General features: G+C 32.8%; 2 protein-coding genes across 2 annotated transcripts in view; one reads left to right on the top strand and one right to left on the bottom strand.

The window, feature by feature from the left end:
* Positions 1 to 2,443: 2,443 nt before the first annotated feature.
* LOC110096075 lies at positions 2,444 to 5,218 on the bottom strand. Its single transcript, XM_020821844.2, has 2 exons — positions 4,816 to 5,218; positions 2,444 to 2,552 (listed from the first exon to the last, which is right to left on the bottom strand). Exons 1-2 carry the CDS (start codon positions 5,145 to 5,147, stop codon positions 2,444 to 2,446), a joined length of 441 nt encoding a protein of 146 aa, XP_020677503.1. The 5' UTR covers positions 5,148 to 5,218.
* Positions 5,219 to 13,329: 8,111 nt separating this feature from the next.
* The window catches only part of LOC110096078 (uncharacterized aarF domain-containing protein kinase At5g05200, chloroplastic), a gene marked incomplete in the record, with an annotated part of 45,056 nt that continues 38,429 nt past the window's right edge, over positions 13,330 to 19,956 (top strand). The window contains 3 exon segments of the mRNA XM_020821846.2: positions 13,330 to 13,496; positions 13,835 to 13,946; positions 16,057 to 16,199. Coding sequence (XP_020677505.1) covers positions 13,440 to 13,496; positions 13,835 to 13,946; positions 16,057 to 16,199 — 312 coding nt within the window.

Here is a 19,956-nt window from a genome sequence, read left to right as displayed (position 1 = left end):
CCCTTCTTGTTTTGTATTTTTGTTCCCCTGATATTGGATTAATTAGTCTTAGTGGATGTCGAATATCGTTTGGGGATCGGATCAATCAGAATATGTCACATCATCCTTTTTTTGGTACCGCGGCTCGGTACTGGTCTCTACCGTGACTGGATACCACTAATGTGGCACATTTTAGTTGATCTACGAACAACGTTCTGCATCCGGCCTCCGCACGTAATAATTTCACTTGATGTTGGCCCGCTTGATTAATCCACCTAGTGAATTATTGCAACTCTAATAACTCAATTTGATATTGCAATTAAGATAATGACATTGTTAATCACCTAAACAAAACATGTTACAATTATTGAAATTTGTAAGAAAATGATTTGATTAAATTTTTTTTTTTGAAAAAATTATAGGAAAAACAAAAAAGGATATTATTTTGCCTAAGTTATGTTCAAAGGGGGTGTTGTATAGTTAAATAGATAAATAAATAATTTTAGAATCCGACTATCAAGCTAATAAAAATAATTTTCAATGACAAAGTGAATATTTAATATTTAGAGAAAGTATTAAACATATTTAATATGTTAAAGGCAATTACAAATGTTTTTGAACATGTATTTTTTAACTTTAAAGCAACCACCGCATGAAAATAATGAGAAGATAGAATATATGCTCATAATTTAGTATGTTTCAATGATTGGCTCAATAATGATGTTACAACTAACATAATTCAAGCATGGAGTATTAAATAAAAATATATCAAAATAATGAAAAAATATTTGTACTTATAAGCAGTTATAAAGGGCAATAAAAAAGCTATCCCAAACGAAATATTGGGACAACTTTCTAAAACAAATTTTTAATACAATTTTTTGAATTAGAAAATTTTTAATAAAAAAAACTGCTTTGGAAAACGGTATGAAAGTTGTCCCAAACGAAATCTTATGCTTTGTTTGAGACAACTTTCTTATTGCTTTTTAAAACAACTTTTTAGTATAAATTATTTAATTTTGTACTAAAAAGCTACTTTCAGAAGTAATAAAAAAGATGTCATACACAAAGTCTTGGCATACAATTTCAACCTATCGCATATGTGGCAACTTATTGGTCCGGCCTCTCTGTTATCACTCAACGCATGATATTTTAATATCAGCCAGAGCTCACTATCTAACTCTTCCTCACTATCACCCCCGACTCATAACTCCCAAGTAGGGGTGTAAGTGAGCCAACCCGGCTCGAGCTCGACTTGTTTATGGGCTCACGAGCTGAGCTTGTCAAGCTCTAGTTCAAGCTTGAGCCGGCTCGGCTCGAGAGTTGGCTCGAATAAATATTTCTAAAATAATTTTATTTTATTTAGAAACTTTTATTTTATTTATTAATTTTAAATATTTTAAAAAAATAAAAATCATCTAAGTTTTATTTAAATATTAAACATTTCATTTTTTTTTATCTAAGTTTTAAAAATCCTGCTTAAGTTTTAAAAATTCCACCTAATTTTTTAAATTTTTAAAAATCCCGCCTAAATTTAAAAATCTCCACCCATGGCTGGCGAGCCGGCTCGAGCTCGTTTACAGTGAGACAAGCTCGATTATCGAGCTCGACTTGAGCTCGAGCTCGAGTTCGAGCTTGCTTTCCATCTAAGGAGCCGCTCGATAAGAGCCTAAACTCGACTCGACTCGACTCATTTACACCCCTACTCTCAACCAATATCAATTGCATTCTTTTAAACTAGTCATAACCTTAAGTACAAAATTCTATTAATCATGCCTTATTCATCCATACTCAAGATATAAGTATGTGTAGGATGAACTTTAGAGTATCATTTGTAAGTGATTTAAACTTCACACCAAGCTTGATATATCACCAATACGTAAAGAGAGCAAATATATATAGATGGCTTAGGCATTTACACAAAAGAGTAGAGATGCTCCAATAAGATTAATGTGAAAGGATTTAAAAGAGGAGGTGAACTTATATTTAATTAAGAAGTGATGCTGCCCATTTTAGCCTATTAGTTGAGAGCTTAGGCCCCAATCATGAGGTGATGTGTTTGAGAGCTTGCATGTGTATGTGAGTTTGTGATTAAATTCACTCAAAACCCCCCTACCTCACCCTCTTTTCCCACACCCCAAAAAAAAAAAAAAAAACTTAGCAACATTGTAAAAAGACGAATAAAGGCATAGCCAATTGATTAGGAGCTTTCACTCGTTATTGCCTTGGATTTGAACACCCTAATAAACTAATTTTTAATAAATTGCATTTTGATAGTCATCACTCGAAATAGAAATAAATGAATAAATGCATAACTTTTGCAACAATAGTTAGATACATGACCACGTAGTTGGAAAGTTTTTCCTCTCCACCGCAAATTCAAATTTGAGCATAATATCTTATACTATCCTTGCTAACATTTGCACTTCAGTATAGATGAATGGAGAAGACTTCCAACACATATTTACCTTGGAATGTCGCCATTGCTGGTCTTTTTTTTACCAGACATTCTCCACTGATGGCCATCGAGATGCAGGGTAGTCGTGGTTGAAGCCGTTGAGAGTGGCTCTTTCCTGCGGCGATATTTCATTTATTGTAGGTGAAGGTATTTAAGAAATTTGATTATATTTGTCTAAAACAAAATGAAAATTTCATAGCAAATGTAAATTATGTAATGAATACGACGTTTTCCAGCTATAGCCCAAGTAGTGGAAAAGTTTGGATACATCGTCATTATCATGTTAATCATGGATATTACCCTGTTAATTAAATTGGTAACATCTTAATAAATGATGCCAACAAGTTACAATAATTAATATCATGTTAATAAATTACCATCCTAAAGCAGATTATATATTGTATTAGCTGCTAACACATCAAAAACATAAATTTTCTTGGCAATAAAATCAATTTTAGTTTATCCTATCATCATGGGCCAGGGGGCAATTGCCCCCCTTGAAAAAATAAAAAAAAATTTATTATATGATTCTTTAGATAATTTATCTCCCTTCGTGTATTTTTTAATCTTTATTATAAAGATTTTTAGGCAATTGCTCCTTATGCTATCTTTTTATATACTTGAGAAGAGTTTTAATTATTTATTTTGTTGTCTCGGTTAAAAAAATTCATTGGCGCCATTAGAAAACGCTTAGTTTTCCTACTTGGGAAATGGGACTCTAATGCTCTTCTTCTATTCTTATTCTGATATTGTTTCTTTCTTATATTTTTTGTATTCTTATTGATATTAATGTTTCTGATCAACTCATTTCAAAGGCTCGAAAGTTGCTAAGTTTAATCTGAAATATGTTTGGAATTCTTTAAGGAAAAAACAGCCCATTTCTATTTATAAATTCATTTGGCATAATAACATTCCTTCAAATCTCGCTCACTCTCAATGAATCTGTCAACATAGATTCCCATCTCGGCTTACTTCTCCTATCTCCTTTTCTACGCTTGCACAATTCTGCTCAGCATATAAGGCTGCCCATATTTTTTCCACCAGCCCTAATGTTCCATGCTATAGGTTAAAATAATTTTTTGTTAAGAAATTTATTTGTTTAAAAATCTTGCATAGAATTTTTTTTCTATACTCGTCCATGCTAAAATTCGCATCATAAGCTACCTTCTAGAAACAAACCACATTTAGTACATTCTATGTTTAATTAATTATCATTGGTCAAGTAAATTTAATTAGAAAATAATAATAATAATACATTAATGCCCATTATTAATCCATAATAGATACTATAGTTATAATTTATTTAATTCAAATTAATTTACTGAAATTTTACTTTATATGCCTAGTAACAACGTGAATTGTAAAAATATATGATGTTTATTTTCTTGGGAAAATATGACCAAAAATTGTTTATTTTCTTGAGAAAATATGACCAAAATTTTTATTTCAAATAAAGATGTACTATATGTATATCTTATTGTATAGGAAGAACGGCGTACCACTCTTCTCCACTTTGGCTTTCTTCATTATTGTCATCTTCAAACATTTGTTCGAGATTTCTTCATTCAAAAGGACTGCACTAATGAAGTTCAATGTTTCTTTTTTCATTAGAGACTTCAGCATATGTGAGTATAATTTTTTTAACATTTCTACCGTGGATCATAGATTATGACATGTTAACATAACTCCATCTTATAGTTAAATAAAGTATCAAAGAACATATTTGATTCTTGTTTGAGCATGTATGCAAACTATATCAAGATCTTATTCGAATCATAATTGAAAATGACTTAAAAATATTAGTACCTTATTTAAACCATGTTATTGGATAATTATTCAAACATTGTTCGAAATATATTTAGTCATAATTTGAACAAGGTCAATACATAACTCCCACACATATATAAACAACGTGCTCTAAATAAGATGGCATGCAATATGTATTTGAACTATATCCGATCAACACTAAAATTATATGCTAATGAATTATTTTCTAAAGGTAAATCGATTTAACTTGATGACAACTAATATTTCATTGAGGATCGATGATATTACAAAGAGTCGTGTTCTTATCTAATAACTACACTATTAAATTTTTTTAGACATAATATAAAAATGCTGATTCGATAGATGTAATATTATAGTGAACAACAAAAAAATATTTTAACAAAAGAAATAGAAAAAGCATTGAGAAGCTCCTAAATAAGGCCAAAAGCTTGATTGTCCACCCCATTAAATCAAATATTATTAACTTCTAAATTTCATATTAATTAACCTCGATAAATTAAATCACCTCATAAATTTGATTTAAATCTCAAATAAAAAAAAACAGCCAACCAACGCTTAGGAAACGGGAGGCAAGACACGGTAAGTTATACCTTGAAACATGGGCATAACCGATGTCCATCCTTTCTTGTTGATCCTCAGCGTTCATCGTCCCCTCTTCCACTGCCAAGCTTCCTTTAGAGCAGTTCACTTCGGAAGCCTCAGCAAAGCAACTACAAGGACGGAGAAGCATGGAGACCGACACCTTATAAGATTCCAACACCTCTTCAAAGAGATTATTCGCGAGCTCCGGCCGCCACTCAGACGTCGGCGGTGAAGTCAGCACTAGTGATCGCAGCTTAGCGACAAGCTGGTGGCTTCTGGTGATCTCTCCAATCACCATTTTGTGATGGCAGGGCAGTTGATCTGAGCCACCCATCACCATCTTCTTCTCTCTTCTAAGAGGTGGAAGCAATGAAGAGTTTAGTTATTGCAGGATCTCTCTTCTGTTTCTGTGTAGACCTCCTATCCGTGGTTGATTAAGTAAAAACTAAGTCGCTTGATTTATATTTGTTTAGAAAAGTATGTGGTGTTCAAATTAACATAGGCTTAAAAATAAAATCAGATTAACTATTAATATTTTATGTTATAAAAAGAGAACCAAACGAGCACTCTTCTTTTGTCTGTGATTTTTTTTTCTTTTTGGGCAATCATAGAGTTCGTTAATATAAATAATCTTATTTATTTGCTTCTTTTTTTTTTTTGTAAAAACAGGCAGCTTAATTATTCAGATATAGAATTTATGTAAATAAAATTTTATTTAAATATTTAGTTATTTAAATTATACCATTTTTTTCTCATTTGTATAGCAGACTGGTTAGAAGTTTGAATTATTGGTATATTTTTTTAATAATTTTGGCTAAATACTATATTATTGGTTGCATTTTTAGGGCATTTTATTAAAATAAAGTTTAGTCATATTTTCATAAAACTGTGACTATCGCATGCAAGATTAAAAATATTCAAGATTAAAGATAGTTATTTAGTCAATTATTTTAGAATTAATATAGCTTTTAGTAGCACAATCAATACTCTCAGTGTTAGTATATGTGGAATATATGGTTGTGTCGATCAATCAGATTGTATTATTGCCTCGGATCTCAAGTCAATTTTTCATGCTCGTGAGGAGGGTGCAAGTGGTCCTTTCCCTTGCACCTGAATTTTTTTTCCACACAACACCCGTTGTTGTGTACTTAAGCGCTCCACGTTGGGTATCCGAGCTCCTTGACGCTATAGAGTTTGTAGAGAGAGACGACAGAGAGCAAAGGGTTATAGCGCTCACTCTTCAATGCCGCAACGCCGTGGTTTGAGCGTCATAGCATCATCAAACTGATCAGAATCAGAGGCTTAATTAAGCGCCGCAACTCTTCGAGACGGACTGAACAGTTTTCTGTCTCATTTTTCTTAAGGATGGCGTACTTTGGTGTTATTAGCTTGACTTGCTCTTTTATTTTGAGTGTGAGAACGGTGCAACATAAGAGAAAAGCAAGGAGATAGTGAGAGAGAAGAGAGATCTATACTTAATTCTTCCAATTATCATAATGAATTTTTTAATGTGATGTAACTTTTTTTTTCATATTAAATCTTAGTGTCATTTATTTTCTATTGCATTTCTATTTTTTTTTTTTATTTCGTTGAGCAACATATATAACTAAAATAAAAAATCATTAAGGACATTGCTTTGATCATAATGTCAAAAGAATTTATAAAAAAAAATATTGATTAACTTGAGCACAAAATTATAGTGATGAGTTATGCATTACGCTAATTAACATATTGACTAATTTTGCATATGATCGTGTTAGCTGTTTTATAAGCAATATTCATTTCAAATATAACTTATTCAAATATTAGAATATAATATATTTATTTATCTACCAAGAGGAGAAAAGTCCTGTGAACCACAGCGATTCGTACGATGTTTTATATTAGCTTCGGTCTTTGTAAACGTGGATTTTTATGTGTGAAATTACCGTATAGGGTATGGCTCATCGGCTGGAAACAGAAAGAGTCGGAGCCTCGGAGGTTGAGATCTAAGCTGGGAAACTGCGAGGAAGGAGAGCAAATATGTGTTTTTGAAACGGAATCTCATTAATATAATTTTTATTGACTATTGAATGCTTTGCGTTTGGCTCATGGTGTTATAAAAATGGCCACCAACGGGCTGCTCATTTAAAGAATGACCACGTGGCGTTAAGTATCGAATGAAATTATTTTTCACGCAAAAAGTAGTCTATGAAAAAGGATTTTTATCTGGCGCATGTTTACTCAGGATTCTTTAATTAGCTCTTGATTTAGAATCTAAGTATTTTTCTCTCTGGAAGCATCCGCCGGTTAAAGCTTCAAAATTCTGAAAAAAACATTTGTGTCATTGCCCATAAAATTAAGAACCAATTGTCTTATCCAGATTACTTCTTCTTCTAATTTTTCCTTATATTGGAATCCTTGGTTAAAAGGGAGAGCACTTTCAGATATTTGACCTGCTGTCAATTGGCTCTTTGGTGTCACTGTCCATACTTGGGTTCTTCCTGATACATTTCCCGACTATGTTTGTGAATAAATTTACTTAGTGGATATTAAGGAGCAATCGGCTTTAGCCTGGGATGGCTCCTTTAACCCTAAGTTTAAGGATTTTATGACTTCGTATTACTCTCATTTGGTGGAAGTTACTAGGCATAAGTTTATTTGGCACAAGAATTATTCTCTTAGATTCTATATTTACTTGGATGGCTCTTATGCAGAAATTGAAGGTTGCTGATTTGCTGATTAGAAGATCAATCCAATTGAGCCCGGAATGCTGCCTTTGTCACAATGCATATGAAGATCATTCACATCTTTTCTTTAATGGTGACTATACTTTTTATGCGATAAATAATATGCTACAAGCTTTAAATTCATTTTTACTAAGACCGAATTTGATACAGATCTTCAATTACTTGGACAATTCCCTTCAGCTTTCCAAGTGGGAGAAGAGCTTCAGTTTTCTCACCGTCTGCTGTACTGTTTATCATATCTGGAGAGAAAGAAATAACCGACTATTTTGTCCGAACATAATCATTAGCATCATTAAGAATGCTATCCGTATCAAAGCATATTGAAAAGATTAAGGAACGATTTCCGGAATGTTTTGCTGAAGGAAGTTTTTGATATGCCCTTCAACGGAGCCTGATGTGAAGATTTGAAGTTGATTATTCAGCAGACCTGATTTGTTATTGGGTTTGAGAAGTTTTTTATATTTTGTTTGTTTGTTATTCTATTTTCCTGAATATTCAGTGGGGGTTTTATTTTAATTTATTTTTTGTTGTAGTTTTAAGTCTGTTTTCTGAAGGCTTGTCTCAGTGTAACTGTTTTATTTTGATCTTAATAAATGGGCTCTACCCCTAATTACCCAAAAAAAAAAAAAGATTTTCAAAACGCAAAATAGTTAGAGAGAGAGAGATATTGAAATTATGTTTTTAGACAAACAATGATCTATGAAATATGACATTGAGGAAGAAAGTTTGAATTTAGAAAATAATCCTATCATAAAAATCAGATTTTTAAATTTTATTATATAATTCAAATTTATTTAATTTCAAAAAGTTCAATGAGAAAAGAAGGTTTTATATCTCACATCATTGGTAGATCTACTTCCTGTTCAATGTGATCCTCCGACCTCTATTGCCCGTTGACAATGATTCTATGACCATCTTTTCTTGACAATCCTTCTAACCTTTGTCACCCACCGACTACAGTCTCCAACATCTATCACCCATTTATCACGACCCCAGATCTAATTGGAATAATAATTATTTATTTCAATATATCCCATCAATAATCAGCATCCAAAGCTAACTATAAACATCAAATTATAGCAAACATTAACATATATTATATCACTTTATTTCTTTTATATAATAAAAAATTATGTTTTTGGAAATATGGAGGATAACATTTTTGTAAGGAGGGGAGAATTTAATATCCATCATCAACTCTAGGTAATTTTAAGTTATTAATCATCAATAATAAGTTGGTTTTACATACATATCATTTTATTTTATATTATTTATATATCTAACACCCAAAACATTAATATTACATGACTACCACCCATAGAACAAATTTGGGTGCATGAAATGAAATATTAAAGTTTATAGGATTGTATGAATGATATAAATGAATTATAGGAGTGATATATTTGATATTAAAGTTGTATATGGGTGGTAGACATGTAATATTAATGTTTTGGGTGTTAGATATGTAAATAGCATAAAATAAAGTGGTATGTATGTAAATTTCCCTTCAAAAAATTGGTATGCAAGCACCGTGACGTCGGGGTTTTACGAGGTTTTTACTCTTAAAGCTCTGTCTTTGATTTTAATTTTAGTAATTCTATCAAAAAGTATGAAGAAAAATATATATTTGCTTGAGTTTTATGAGGTTTTTACAATGTGATTTTTAGTATGTTATTGCACTCTCTCTTATGAACATTTTGATTATATGAAATCAAAATTTTGATGATCGATTTTTCCCATATAAAATTTTGAAATTATTAAATTATGGCTTTTCTGGCAAAGATAATAGTTATATATAAGTCTTAAAATATTCATGTGAATGCTTTTTGAAGTTAAAAATAATAAAAAGAAAAGTTTAGTGAGTATCATATTTTATAAGTTATGTGGCATTTTAGCGGCAAGTCGTGCATCATTTGAATAATATATTAGATGGTTAATTTAATTATTATTACATTGTAATTGTTTTTTGCATTACATGGCATTAGAGATGTTCTGTGCTGATGTCGACAAAAGTGCACTCTCTGTTTTGTATAAGGGTCATAAAAATATTCTTTTGGCCTCATCTGCATGATGCCGATGTGAGAGGGATTCTGACCCCACTTGTTGAAAGTAAGTGTGTGAGGTTATGTTACACTATAGGTACTCTTGTGACCCCATTTGCATGATGCAGATATGGGAAGAATTCTGATCCTACTTGTTATATGCAGGTGTGTGAGATTAAGGGAGATATAAGTGGAAGTGAAGATATATGCAGACATCATGACATGTGCATTATAATCATTATAATTCATGTGCTAGTGTTTGAATGGATTGAATTAAAGAAATTTAATGAATAATACATAACAAATTTGGAATCTCTGAATGAGTTCTGATGACAATTGGAAGTGAACTTCTAAGACTGCGTATTATATATTATATCCAAGAAAATTATGTGGACGTGACATTATAATAACAAGTGATAACTTTGTAAGTTTTATGTGTTGAAATTCAACTAATTCATATTTTATTTATTTAAATTCTTGAATGCTTATGCTATCTTTCTTAATTAAATTTTATTTAAATATTTGATGCTTGTAAGGGGCAAGCGAAGGAATCTACTAAGCTAGTTGAGCTTACTTTTTTTTTTTTTGAAGTTTAGGAAAGAGTAAAAGGTTTATCGAGTAGATCAGGTAAAGAGGTAGGGTTTTAGATTAGGATTCTTGAGATATGATTTTGCAATCCAATGTTAATTGTTTAAGATATAGACCTATGTAATCTGAATTATTGGAAGAACATTTTTAATAAAATGAATTTTTATTTTCCAACTTCTATATGTAAAAAATTAGTATCTATGGTTGAATAATTATGGTGGATGAGCTATTTAAATTATAAGTTTAAGTAAGTCCAATCTTTACATTAGATCCTAGGGCGTTACATGAATGTATTGTTTCTTTTTAGAAGACTATCTCAAGGGTCCGTGTTAAAAATAACAAATTTGGAAATTCTTTTGGGAGAGAATCACAATGTTGGGGTCAGCACCGAGCTTTCTATCTTTTTGGTATTTAATTAGGATGTTACGACACTAGTTTTGATTTGGGGTCTCGGCGCTATGACATCATGCTCTCTATTTGGCTAAGTTTATAAAGAGAACACCGCGATGTTGGGTCTCATAGTGTTATAATGTTGAGACAAATTATTTTATAAATATTAAAATTCGCTCATTTTATCATAACCTAAAAATCCTTTCCCCTAGAGAGAGAGAGAGAGAGAGAGAGAGAGAGAGAGAGAGAGAGAGAGAGATTTTAATGAGGGAAAGACAATTTTGGATGACTTTGGATCATTTTTGTCCGTTAGTGCAATTTAGAATATTACCCGAACCGAGGTATGTTACATTTTAACTATCTCTATTTTTTATAAATATGAATTTTCAAGATTTTTTTATATTTTATTTAAAATTTTAATGCAAAAAGTGAGTATATACAACCACTCGATAAATTTCCACCCGGTGACTTTTGAAATATTGTAGTTATTAATATTTTGCACATTTTTGATATTTTATTAGCATATTTCCAGTAGGTAGCAATAGCATTGAAAATAAGTCATTTTAATGATCTAGAAAAATATTTTTAACACCTATAAATAATAAGGCAATACAATAAAAGCTTTGTCATATAACTATGAATAAAATGTGCTAATTTGATAAATTTCAAAACCATTTAAAATTTTATGCGTATGTTTTCTCATATTTCTATCTTTCTTTGTTATCATTAGGATACTTTGTTATAATTATGATATTGTGTACTATATGTGAAAATGCATTTATTTCTATGCTGACATACTAAAAGGTATGAATTTAGAAAAGTTTTAATGATTGGCAATGATTTTGAGGTATTGTCTGTTGAGAGTTAGAGGGTCTGAAATATTTGATATGCTAATACAATATGTTATAAGGGTTTAAATTTTGAATTGCGATATCTATTGGGAGGTATAAGGGCCTAAGAGAAATGTTCTCTTTTGAGAATGGATGTGATAAGTTTACTGTTCAGCTACTTTATTAGTCTTCTACCTTACAATTGTGACAAAATGTTCCATTTTATAGATATCTGCTATTTGTTGTTTTGAATCGTTTATTCACAGTTGTCTGAATGAATTTAGTTTATACCATATATTTTCTTAATGTTAATTATTATTAAAAACTTGGGCATGTTAAATGTGACATTCAGAGCTATGATTGCTCATGCTTTCTACGGCTTCGTTTGGGACGGCTTTTTTATTGCTTTCTAAAACGAAGTTTTAGTTAAAAAATAAAAAAATTTGTACTAAAAATCCGTTTTATAAAGATTAGAGGCATACTGAGTATAGAAAAATTGCGGATTTTGAGACCTTAGTCTATATAGATATGTCTCGCTAGATTTCAGTAGTCATAGTTTTTTTATATTATGCTGTGATGTATGTGTCATGTATTGTTTGTAGATTATTGTTTTGATGTTAAATTTGCATGAGATGAATGCATTTTTTTTTATGATAAGTACGTATGTGTGTGTGTGTGTGTGTTTTTTTTTTTTTTGAAGTTTTAGCATCTCTGTAGTTTGTAATATAAATTACTTTGAAATTTTACAATCCTCTCCGATCTGGTCTTGATATTTTTATTATGTCACAATCTGAGATAAAATGAGCTGTTCTGTTTGGGGATTATATGAGACAGGGTTATTATATTATTGAAATAATTCCACTTGGTGAGTGTTGATTATAAAGAATTGCCATCCCGAAGTTGGACAAGGTGAGATTATAAGAGTATAAATTGCTAGTGAAAAATATTACAATGTTTGTGGGGGAGGGAATGATATATGTTTGGATGGTTGTGGTTGAGCTACAATAGATTGACTATGGTGATCAGAAGATGATGGTTTGTCGGTAAAGGTTGGGCAATGACGATTTGGCGATATGGTGATTCAATGATGGAGGTTCGATAATGGCGGTCCAACTAAAATGGTCTAAATATGGTGATCTTACAATGATGGTTTGTCTCTAATGTTTCGATGAAGGTGATCCAACAACAACGGTTCAATGATGGTGGTTGGACAATTTTCTTATGATTATGATCCAATAACGATTATCTAATGTAAAATATTGTGTGGTAATTTGATAGTGGTAGTTGTGGTGATTTGATGGTCACGATTAGGAGATGGACTAATGTCTAGTGGTGTTAAATCAATAATGGTTATTTGATAGTAGGGATCCAACAATGATTGTCAGGGGGAGATTTAATGATAGGGGTAGAACACTTATTTGACAATGGTGGATAGTGGAAGTCTGGCGGTGGTGCTTGTTTGGGGCTATAAGATTATTCAAATCTATGTACCCTCTTGAATCTCAAGCTAATGATTCTATTTATACAGAAGCTGGTAAACTGTTTGTAAATATTGAGAGTGACATGCCCTACAAATATTATCAAAATTTAAAACACTCTATCTAATGATTCATATTAATTCCTTTAATAATATATTGTTCTTTCAGCATTTAGGTGCTTTGATGACGTCGAAATTGAGTGATATTGAACTTGTTAAATTTGTATCATTGATACACTCAATTTAATAATACACGTATAAAATTTAGCGATCATTTATATTTCAATTAATATCCTAAAGATTATAACTAGACTTCATTGGATTTTTCTCGCTACCTATCAAATTTTATTATTGCAATGAAAATTTAGAAAGTCTTGAGATGAATTTTAAAAATTTGACGGATCACTATGTTTTATTTTATTAGATAGTTTTCTGCTTTAAAAAAAGTTACCCGCTTTACCTGCTTCTGAACCAGCCAAGTGGCTCGCCTTAGCTCACTCATCGGACGTAATTTATAAACCAGGGCGACCCCCACACGCAGTCTGGTAGACCTGCAGGTTCAAGGGCAGTCCCGCCATGGCTATCACAGCGTTAAGGGGCGCACGCCTCCCCCTTCTCCTAAATGACCCCAAGGTCTGTCCCCCCCTCTCTTCTCAATGTATTTGCGTGTGATGTGTTATAGCGGAATTTCTTCAAACACTTTATGATCGTATTGCATAAAACCATCCGTACCGGTTGTTCGGCATCGGCAATTATATGTTCGCAGCTAATTCGATGATTGTTCAAAAAAGGTTTCTTCTAGTCAGGCGTGCAGTGTTATTGAGGCGATTTTCTGTTTTTATTGGTAGAATTTCTCGTTGTTCTTGTGGTTCTTTCGAAGGATTTTGGGAAATTATTAGACGTTTTATCAATGCATGACTTGCCGCATACCACTTTCCCACCCGTTTTGTTTTTCTGTTTTCTGTTGGCAGCTTCCTCCCATGTCCACTTCCTCGCGTTTAAGAAAGCTTAATCGTCGGTTTGGCTCACCATCCATTTTCGTTAGATATTCTCAAGCTCAAGACATCTCTACCCGCCTCCAAGGTATCTTTCATTTTATTTAGAAATGGACAGTTATCTTTAGTTGAAGCCATATGACTGTTTATGTCAGTACATAATTATTGCTTGGTGGAAATTATCCGCAGTGCCGGTGGAGTTTGGGTGAACACTCATCTTGAGCTTGATATTATGTATCGCATACAATTAGCTGAAATGAAAAGTCAATAGGCCAACTCAAAAAATTTATTCTCAAAAGATTTTCCTACTTCAAGTTATTGAGTAAACTTGAAAGTAAATAAGAGTCGAAAGTACTTATTAGAATTGTTACTCCGGAATTAGAAAGTGACAAAACTCCTTGCCTTGCCCTCACGGGGGCAATTTATAGGTTTTTGGATGAAGGCATTTTGGTATTTTAGCAAAGTGCATGTAGGATATTTGAGTCATATTTTCATCAAGATCCATTCTAGGCAAATTAAGGGCATTTTCTGATGCAAAAAAAAAAAAAAAAGAAAAAAGAAAAAAAAAAAACAAGATTTCAAAGGACTCAGGTCTTCCTTCTTAAAACATAAATATAACAACAAAGATTACAACTTAAAGACGCTTTTCATTGACAAACGCTAGACTTGACAAATTGACACAACTACTCCCTTAAAGCTTACAAAATTTTTTGAGAAGAAAGATACGGATGGGGTGGGAATCTTGGATAGAGAAGAAGGAGGTAGAAGATCGAGACAAGTTTAGAGGGGAAGGGGAAGGAGGCTAGCTCGCAAGCCAGTGAAAACTCGCAGGTTTTACATTCCAAAAATCATTCAAACTCTTACTCTAATTGCATAAAAACAACCACTATATATAGGGAAGAAAGGAAAAAATAAAAACATTTAATGCAAGGTAATAAATACACCATCCAAACAACCACTAGGATTTTCTCAAAAACTGTATCAATTCTCCCCAAAAGTTTGCCTACATCAATTCTCCCCCGATGGAGAGATCTCATCCCCTGATGAGATAGCTTCATCCTGATTTTGGACCTCGGCTTGTTGATGAATGTCCATTTTTTTTAAAAGAAAGAAGGAAGACTTGAAAAAACCTAAAACTTTGATACCAAAATGATGCAAAAAAAGGACTCAGGTCCAGTTTTTTTAATTTTTTAATAAAATGTTTAGGATACATGGTTGGACACGTTTGTCTAGTTTTTTTTTTAAAATATTATTTTAATTGGGCACAAGCCCCATAAAATGCGTGTTTGTGTTTGACACATGCCAAACACGACATACGTCCTTAAAGAGGAGTGTTGGTACATCATAGGCTGAGACTAGATGAGGAGAATTCAATGAGTGGAGTTCTTGGCTAGCTAGGAAGTTCTTGACCAGCGAGGCAACCTCTTACAAAATCAAGGCAAGCTTGACAAGGCTTGAACAAACCCTCACAGTATGTGAGAGGGAATATGAATCATGCTTTGATACTATGTCTAAATTAAGTTATCTTTAAATAATTTATATTTCCCTAGTTATCTTATAAGTGCCGGTACTCATAACTTCTATCAATTTTTAATGCTATGATTGTCCTTAACTCTCAAACTACTGCCAAAAAGCTTTAAACAACTCATATATTGCAAGAACCAATGTAACTATTGCCAACAACCATGCTACAGTGAGTTGTCACCATCAATTGATGGTGTTAATCACTAAATGTGGGGCAGGTGGTGAGTGACACCGTTAGAGAAGTGCACGCAGTGAAGCTTTGTTGATAGCATTGGTATACATTATGTTCTCTTGGCAGGACCGTGTTTTTAATCTTTCCACCAGTTGATATTATATTTGTGGAGTTGAATTTTAAATAAGACGTCATATTTTGATGAACTGTACCTTTTCTAACCCACTGATGCATTTTATTTCATTGCATTTCACTTTTGCTTTAATAAATTCCATGAAGATGGGGGCAGCTTCCAACTTGTACCAAGTCTGTAGCTTGTACATAGTTTTAATGTTCATTTATTTGGTTTATTTATCATCTATGGATGTCCTTAGCAACGGCCTTAGCATTTCAATAGCCCATTAATTGTAACTGATACAGGTTGGTAATTGTGCTTACCCAAGATAAAAAGGCAGCATATCGATTTTTTAAACCTTATTTCTATATCTTTATCTTATTCCAGACGGCGTTAATAACTTGCCCAAGCTGGTGGAAGACATTGTCCGAGCATCAATTAACACAGGGCCTAGGGGAGCATTGAGGCTAGCTCAAGGTGTACAAGCCGTTATTGGGGTTGGTGGAGAGTGGTTGAATGACCTCTCAAAGGTAGCTATTATCTTAATGTGGCAACAAATTTTTTCTGTAATTCGGAAGTTCCTTAAGTCAATTGATTTCTATAATTTTTTTTGGACTCCTCTAATTTAATTTTTTTCCAAAGCAGCCTTCTAGCCGTGCTTCTGCAAATTTGATTTTTTAATTGTAATAGAACCTTCAATTTATCAACCTTTGAAATCCTCTGCAACAATATTCAAAAGAATAAAAAAAGAAGAAATCCTCTGCAACCGAACTAATGTGCTTCATTTGTTAGCTTGGGCACAACTCTTCCTTATCATGAGCCCGTGTCATAAGGAATCAACACTCGAACTTCAGGACGCTCGACTTTATTGAATAAATTCTGAGACATTTTGTGCTAAGATGTTTTCGAGTGTAATAGGAGAACCTTTCTTGTGAACTATGACAATCTAACCCTCATCATGATGTAGAATGTTTATGGATTTATAGTTCCTAATGTAACTAGATTGAAGCAATGAGTGTAAATCATGTCAAGAGGAATAAGATTTTTGTTTGTTTTCAGTAGGAGTATCTCCAATTTATAATTGAGAAAAAAATGCAATGTCCTGAAGGATCATTAAGTTAACAAGGACCACAAGCCATAATAAGACGACTTTCCTGATATAAATTTAACACTAACACTCCTCAAGTTGATATATATAGATATCAGTCGACTCTAGGTTGTTACATAGTTTTGAAAGTTGAAGAGGGCCCAAAGTTTTGGTGAATATATTTATGAACTAATTTATGAACTAGAAACAAAAGGAGTAATAATTTTCTTTGATAACCCATTCCAAATGAAGTGTTACTCAACCTCGATGTGTTAAATCCTTTCATGAATATTTGATTACTAGCATTGTAGATAGCTATATGATTATCACAATATAAGACCATTGGATATGTAGTAAAAAAAAATCAAATTCCTCTAAAGGTATTTTAACCCACATCATCTTGCAAGTGGAGTTTGCCATGGCTCTATATTTTGCCTCCACATGAGATCTAGCCATAGCTATTTCTTTCTTACTTGTCCATGTGCCAAGTTAGCTCCCAAAAATATGTAATACTCATACTTGAATTTTTTTTTCTCATTAGTTGATCCAATATAGTCCAATTTAAAGAAAGCTTTCAGATTGAGTTGCCTGCTCTGGGTGTAAAGAAAAACTTTCCTTGGGGATCTCTTGATGTACACGATGATACAAAGTGTAGTTTCCCTTTAAAATTATGGGAGAGTTTTTGAGCATATGTTACATTGTGATACTAATGTTTCTTAAAATCAATTTGGATTCATGCCGGATAGGTCTATTATGAAAGCTATACATTTATTGAGAGGTTTTATAGAGAGGTATAGAGAGAATTAGGAGATCTACATATGATATTTATTAATTTCGAGAAATCATACGATAAAGTTCAAAGAGAAGTACTCTGGAGAGTTCTAGAAAAGAAAGGGATTGATTAAGCTTATATTCAAGTCATTAAGGATATGTTTGCAAAAGCTATTACTTGTGCTCAATTACAAGGTTTTTTGACAAAGTATTTTCCTATTTTAGTTGTATTGCATCAAGGACCAGCTTTAAGCCCATATCTTTTTTGCTTTAGTCATGGATGCTCTTGTTAGACATTTGCAAGCAGATGTACTCTGGTGTATGCTTTTTGTTGATAATATTCTTCTAGTTGATAAGCTAGAGGAAGTTGAAGGAAAACTTGAATTTTGTAGGTCAATCTTAGAGTCTAAATATTTTTGTTTGAGTAAATCTAAAACCGAATACATGGAGTATAATTTTAGTAGTAATAGATCTAGTGGGAGTCGGGTCTTTGGGCGATCAAATCATTAATAAGAGTACATGTTTTAGATATCTCGGGTTTATTATTCAAAGTGATGGTGAAATAGATGGGATATTATTAGTAGAATTCAAGATGGATGGTTGAAGTGGAGAAATGCATAAGGCCTTTTGTGTGATAGAAAAGTACCCCTCGAACTTAAGAGAAAATTCTATAAGATGGTGGTGAGACCTGCAATGCTTTATGATGCAGAATGTTGACTATTAAAAGAGAAGCATTATATTAAGTTAAGTGTTGTAGAGATGATGATGCTCAGGTGGATGAGTGACTTTACTCTTAGAGATATGATATGAAATGAGCATATACGTGAAAAGGTTGGAGTAGCTTCGGTGGAAGATAAGATTAGAGATAGTCGCCTTAGATGGGCTGGACACATAGAATGTCGACCTTCTGATAACCTGATTAGGAAAATAGATGTGTTAGATTTGACTTATATTAAGAAAGGTAGAGGTAGACCTAAATAGACTTTGCTAGAAGGTATTAAAAATGATATTTTTTATTAAATTTAAATAAGAATTTATCTCTTAATAGGACACAATGGAGATAAAGGATTCATGTAGCCAACCCCACAGTGGGATAAAAGCTTGATGTTGTTGCTAAAGCACTATTTAATCATGAATATGTATGAATCCTCTTTATTTGTTGGTATGCTTGTCGCTTTGGGTAGTTGTGCATCCTATGAGGTGCTACAGGTTGGACCATTTTGCTTTGTTTGAAGCTATTCATGTGAACACATGGCTGTTTGAGTTATGTAATGTGTCTAATGTGTCAATTGTTTACATGAATTCATTGTCATTAAAGTGTGTATGTGGCTTTCATTTTGAGTTCATTCTTGCTCTCTTTTTATACGCTTCTATGTATGTTGCAAATCCAGTTGGTAGCATCACGAGTTTTTTTCTTGTGTTTTCAAAGGTATACAACTTATATGTATATGGCTAACTCGGGGGGCTGTTCCACCTTAGTTCGTGTTCAGTCTACGTTTAATTCATTGAGTTTTTCTTAAGGGTTACAAGCATTCAAGTGAGTTTTTAATAGTGGTGGGGAGGTATTATCCTCACAAGTGCGCTCTCAAGTTCATTGTAAGTTCTCTTTCTCATTTATGAACTTCCAAATTCATTGCAAATTCCTTGTATGTTCCGGTCAACTTCTCATTTAGTGTTATGTTTTGATTTTTTTTTTAAACTTTTGACAAGGCTTTAATATTATTTTTGGGTGTTCGTTTAATGTCATGTTGTTTTTTTTATTTTATTTTTACATGTAGTTGTATTTTTGAGGTCCATAAAGCCATTTAAGCTCATTCTATTTTGAGACTTGACACTGAAAATTTCAACAACATTATTGTAAAACCTTCTGCGTAGGGAGCACGAGGGGGAATGCTTGGCCTGCCCACCATATCAAAAAAGGCATGTATAGGTGGTGTAAATATTGTGGCATTCTCTTGGACTCATTTGCTAAGATATACAAGTATGGGTGTTCAAACTTGCACGAAAATTTTGCAAACCAAATTTTCCTTCTGCGTTAAGAAAGATTAGCATGAGTGCTTATATTTTTTGACAGCACGAGTTTATTTTTTGTTTCACCAAGTAAAGAACATATGGATCTCCTCTTCACCATGCTAAGAAATACGTATATGGGTTGCCTGCATGAGAACTATACAACCTACACGAGATTTCCTCGCCACATCAAGAAAGATGCGTATGAGTACTTTACGAAGATGTGAGCTTGTTTTTCATTTTACCTTGCCTGCGGAATGATGTTGAGGCGACAAACATGCTAATTTACAGCAAGTCGATGGGGCAAGTTCACACTGTCTTTTTGTTAGGCCGGTTTAGGGTGAACCGGCCCAGCCGGCTGTGCAGGTCTACAGGAGGCGGAAGATCCCGCCTCCCTCTTCTAAATCCCGCCCCCCACT

This window comes from Dendrobium catenatum, unplaced genomic scaffold (assembly GCF_001605985.2).
Source record: "Dendrobium catenatum unplaced genomic scaffold, ASM160598v2 fragScaff_scaffold_621, whole genome shotgun sequence".
NCBI classification, from domain to species: Eukaryota; Viridiplantae; Streptophyta; class Magnoliopsida; order Asparagales; family Orchidaceae; genus Dendrobium; species Dendrobium catenatum.
This window is presented reverse-complemented; position numbering and strand designations above follow the sequence as displayed.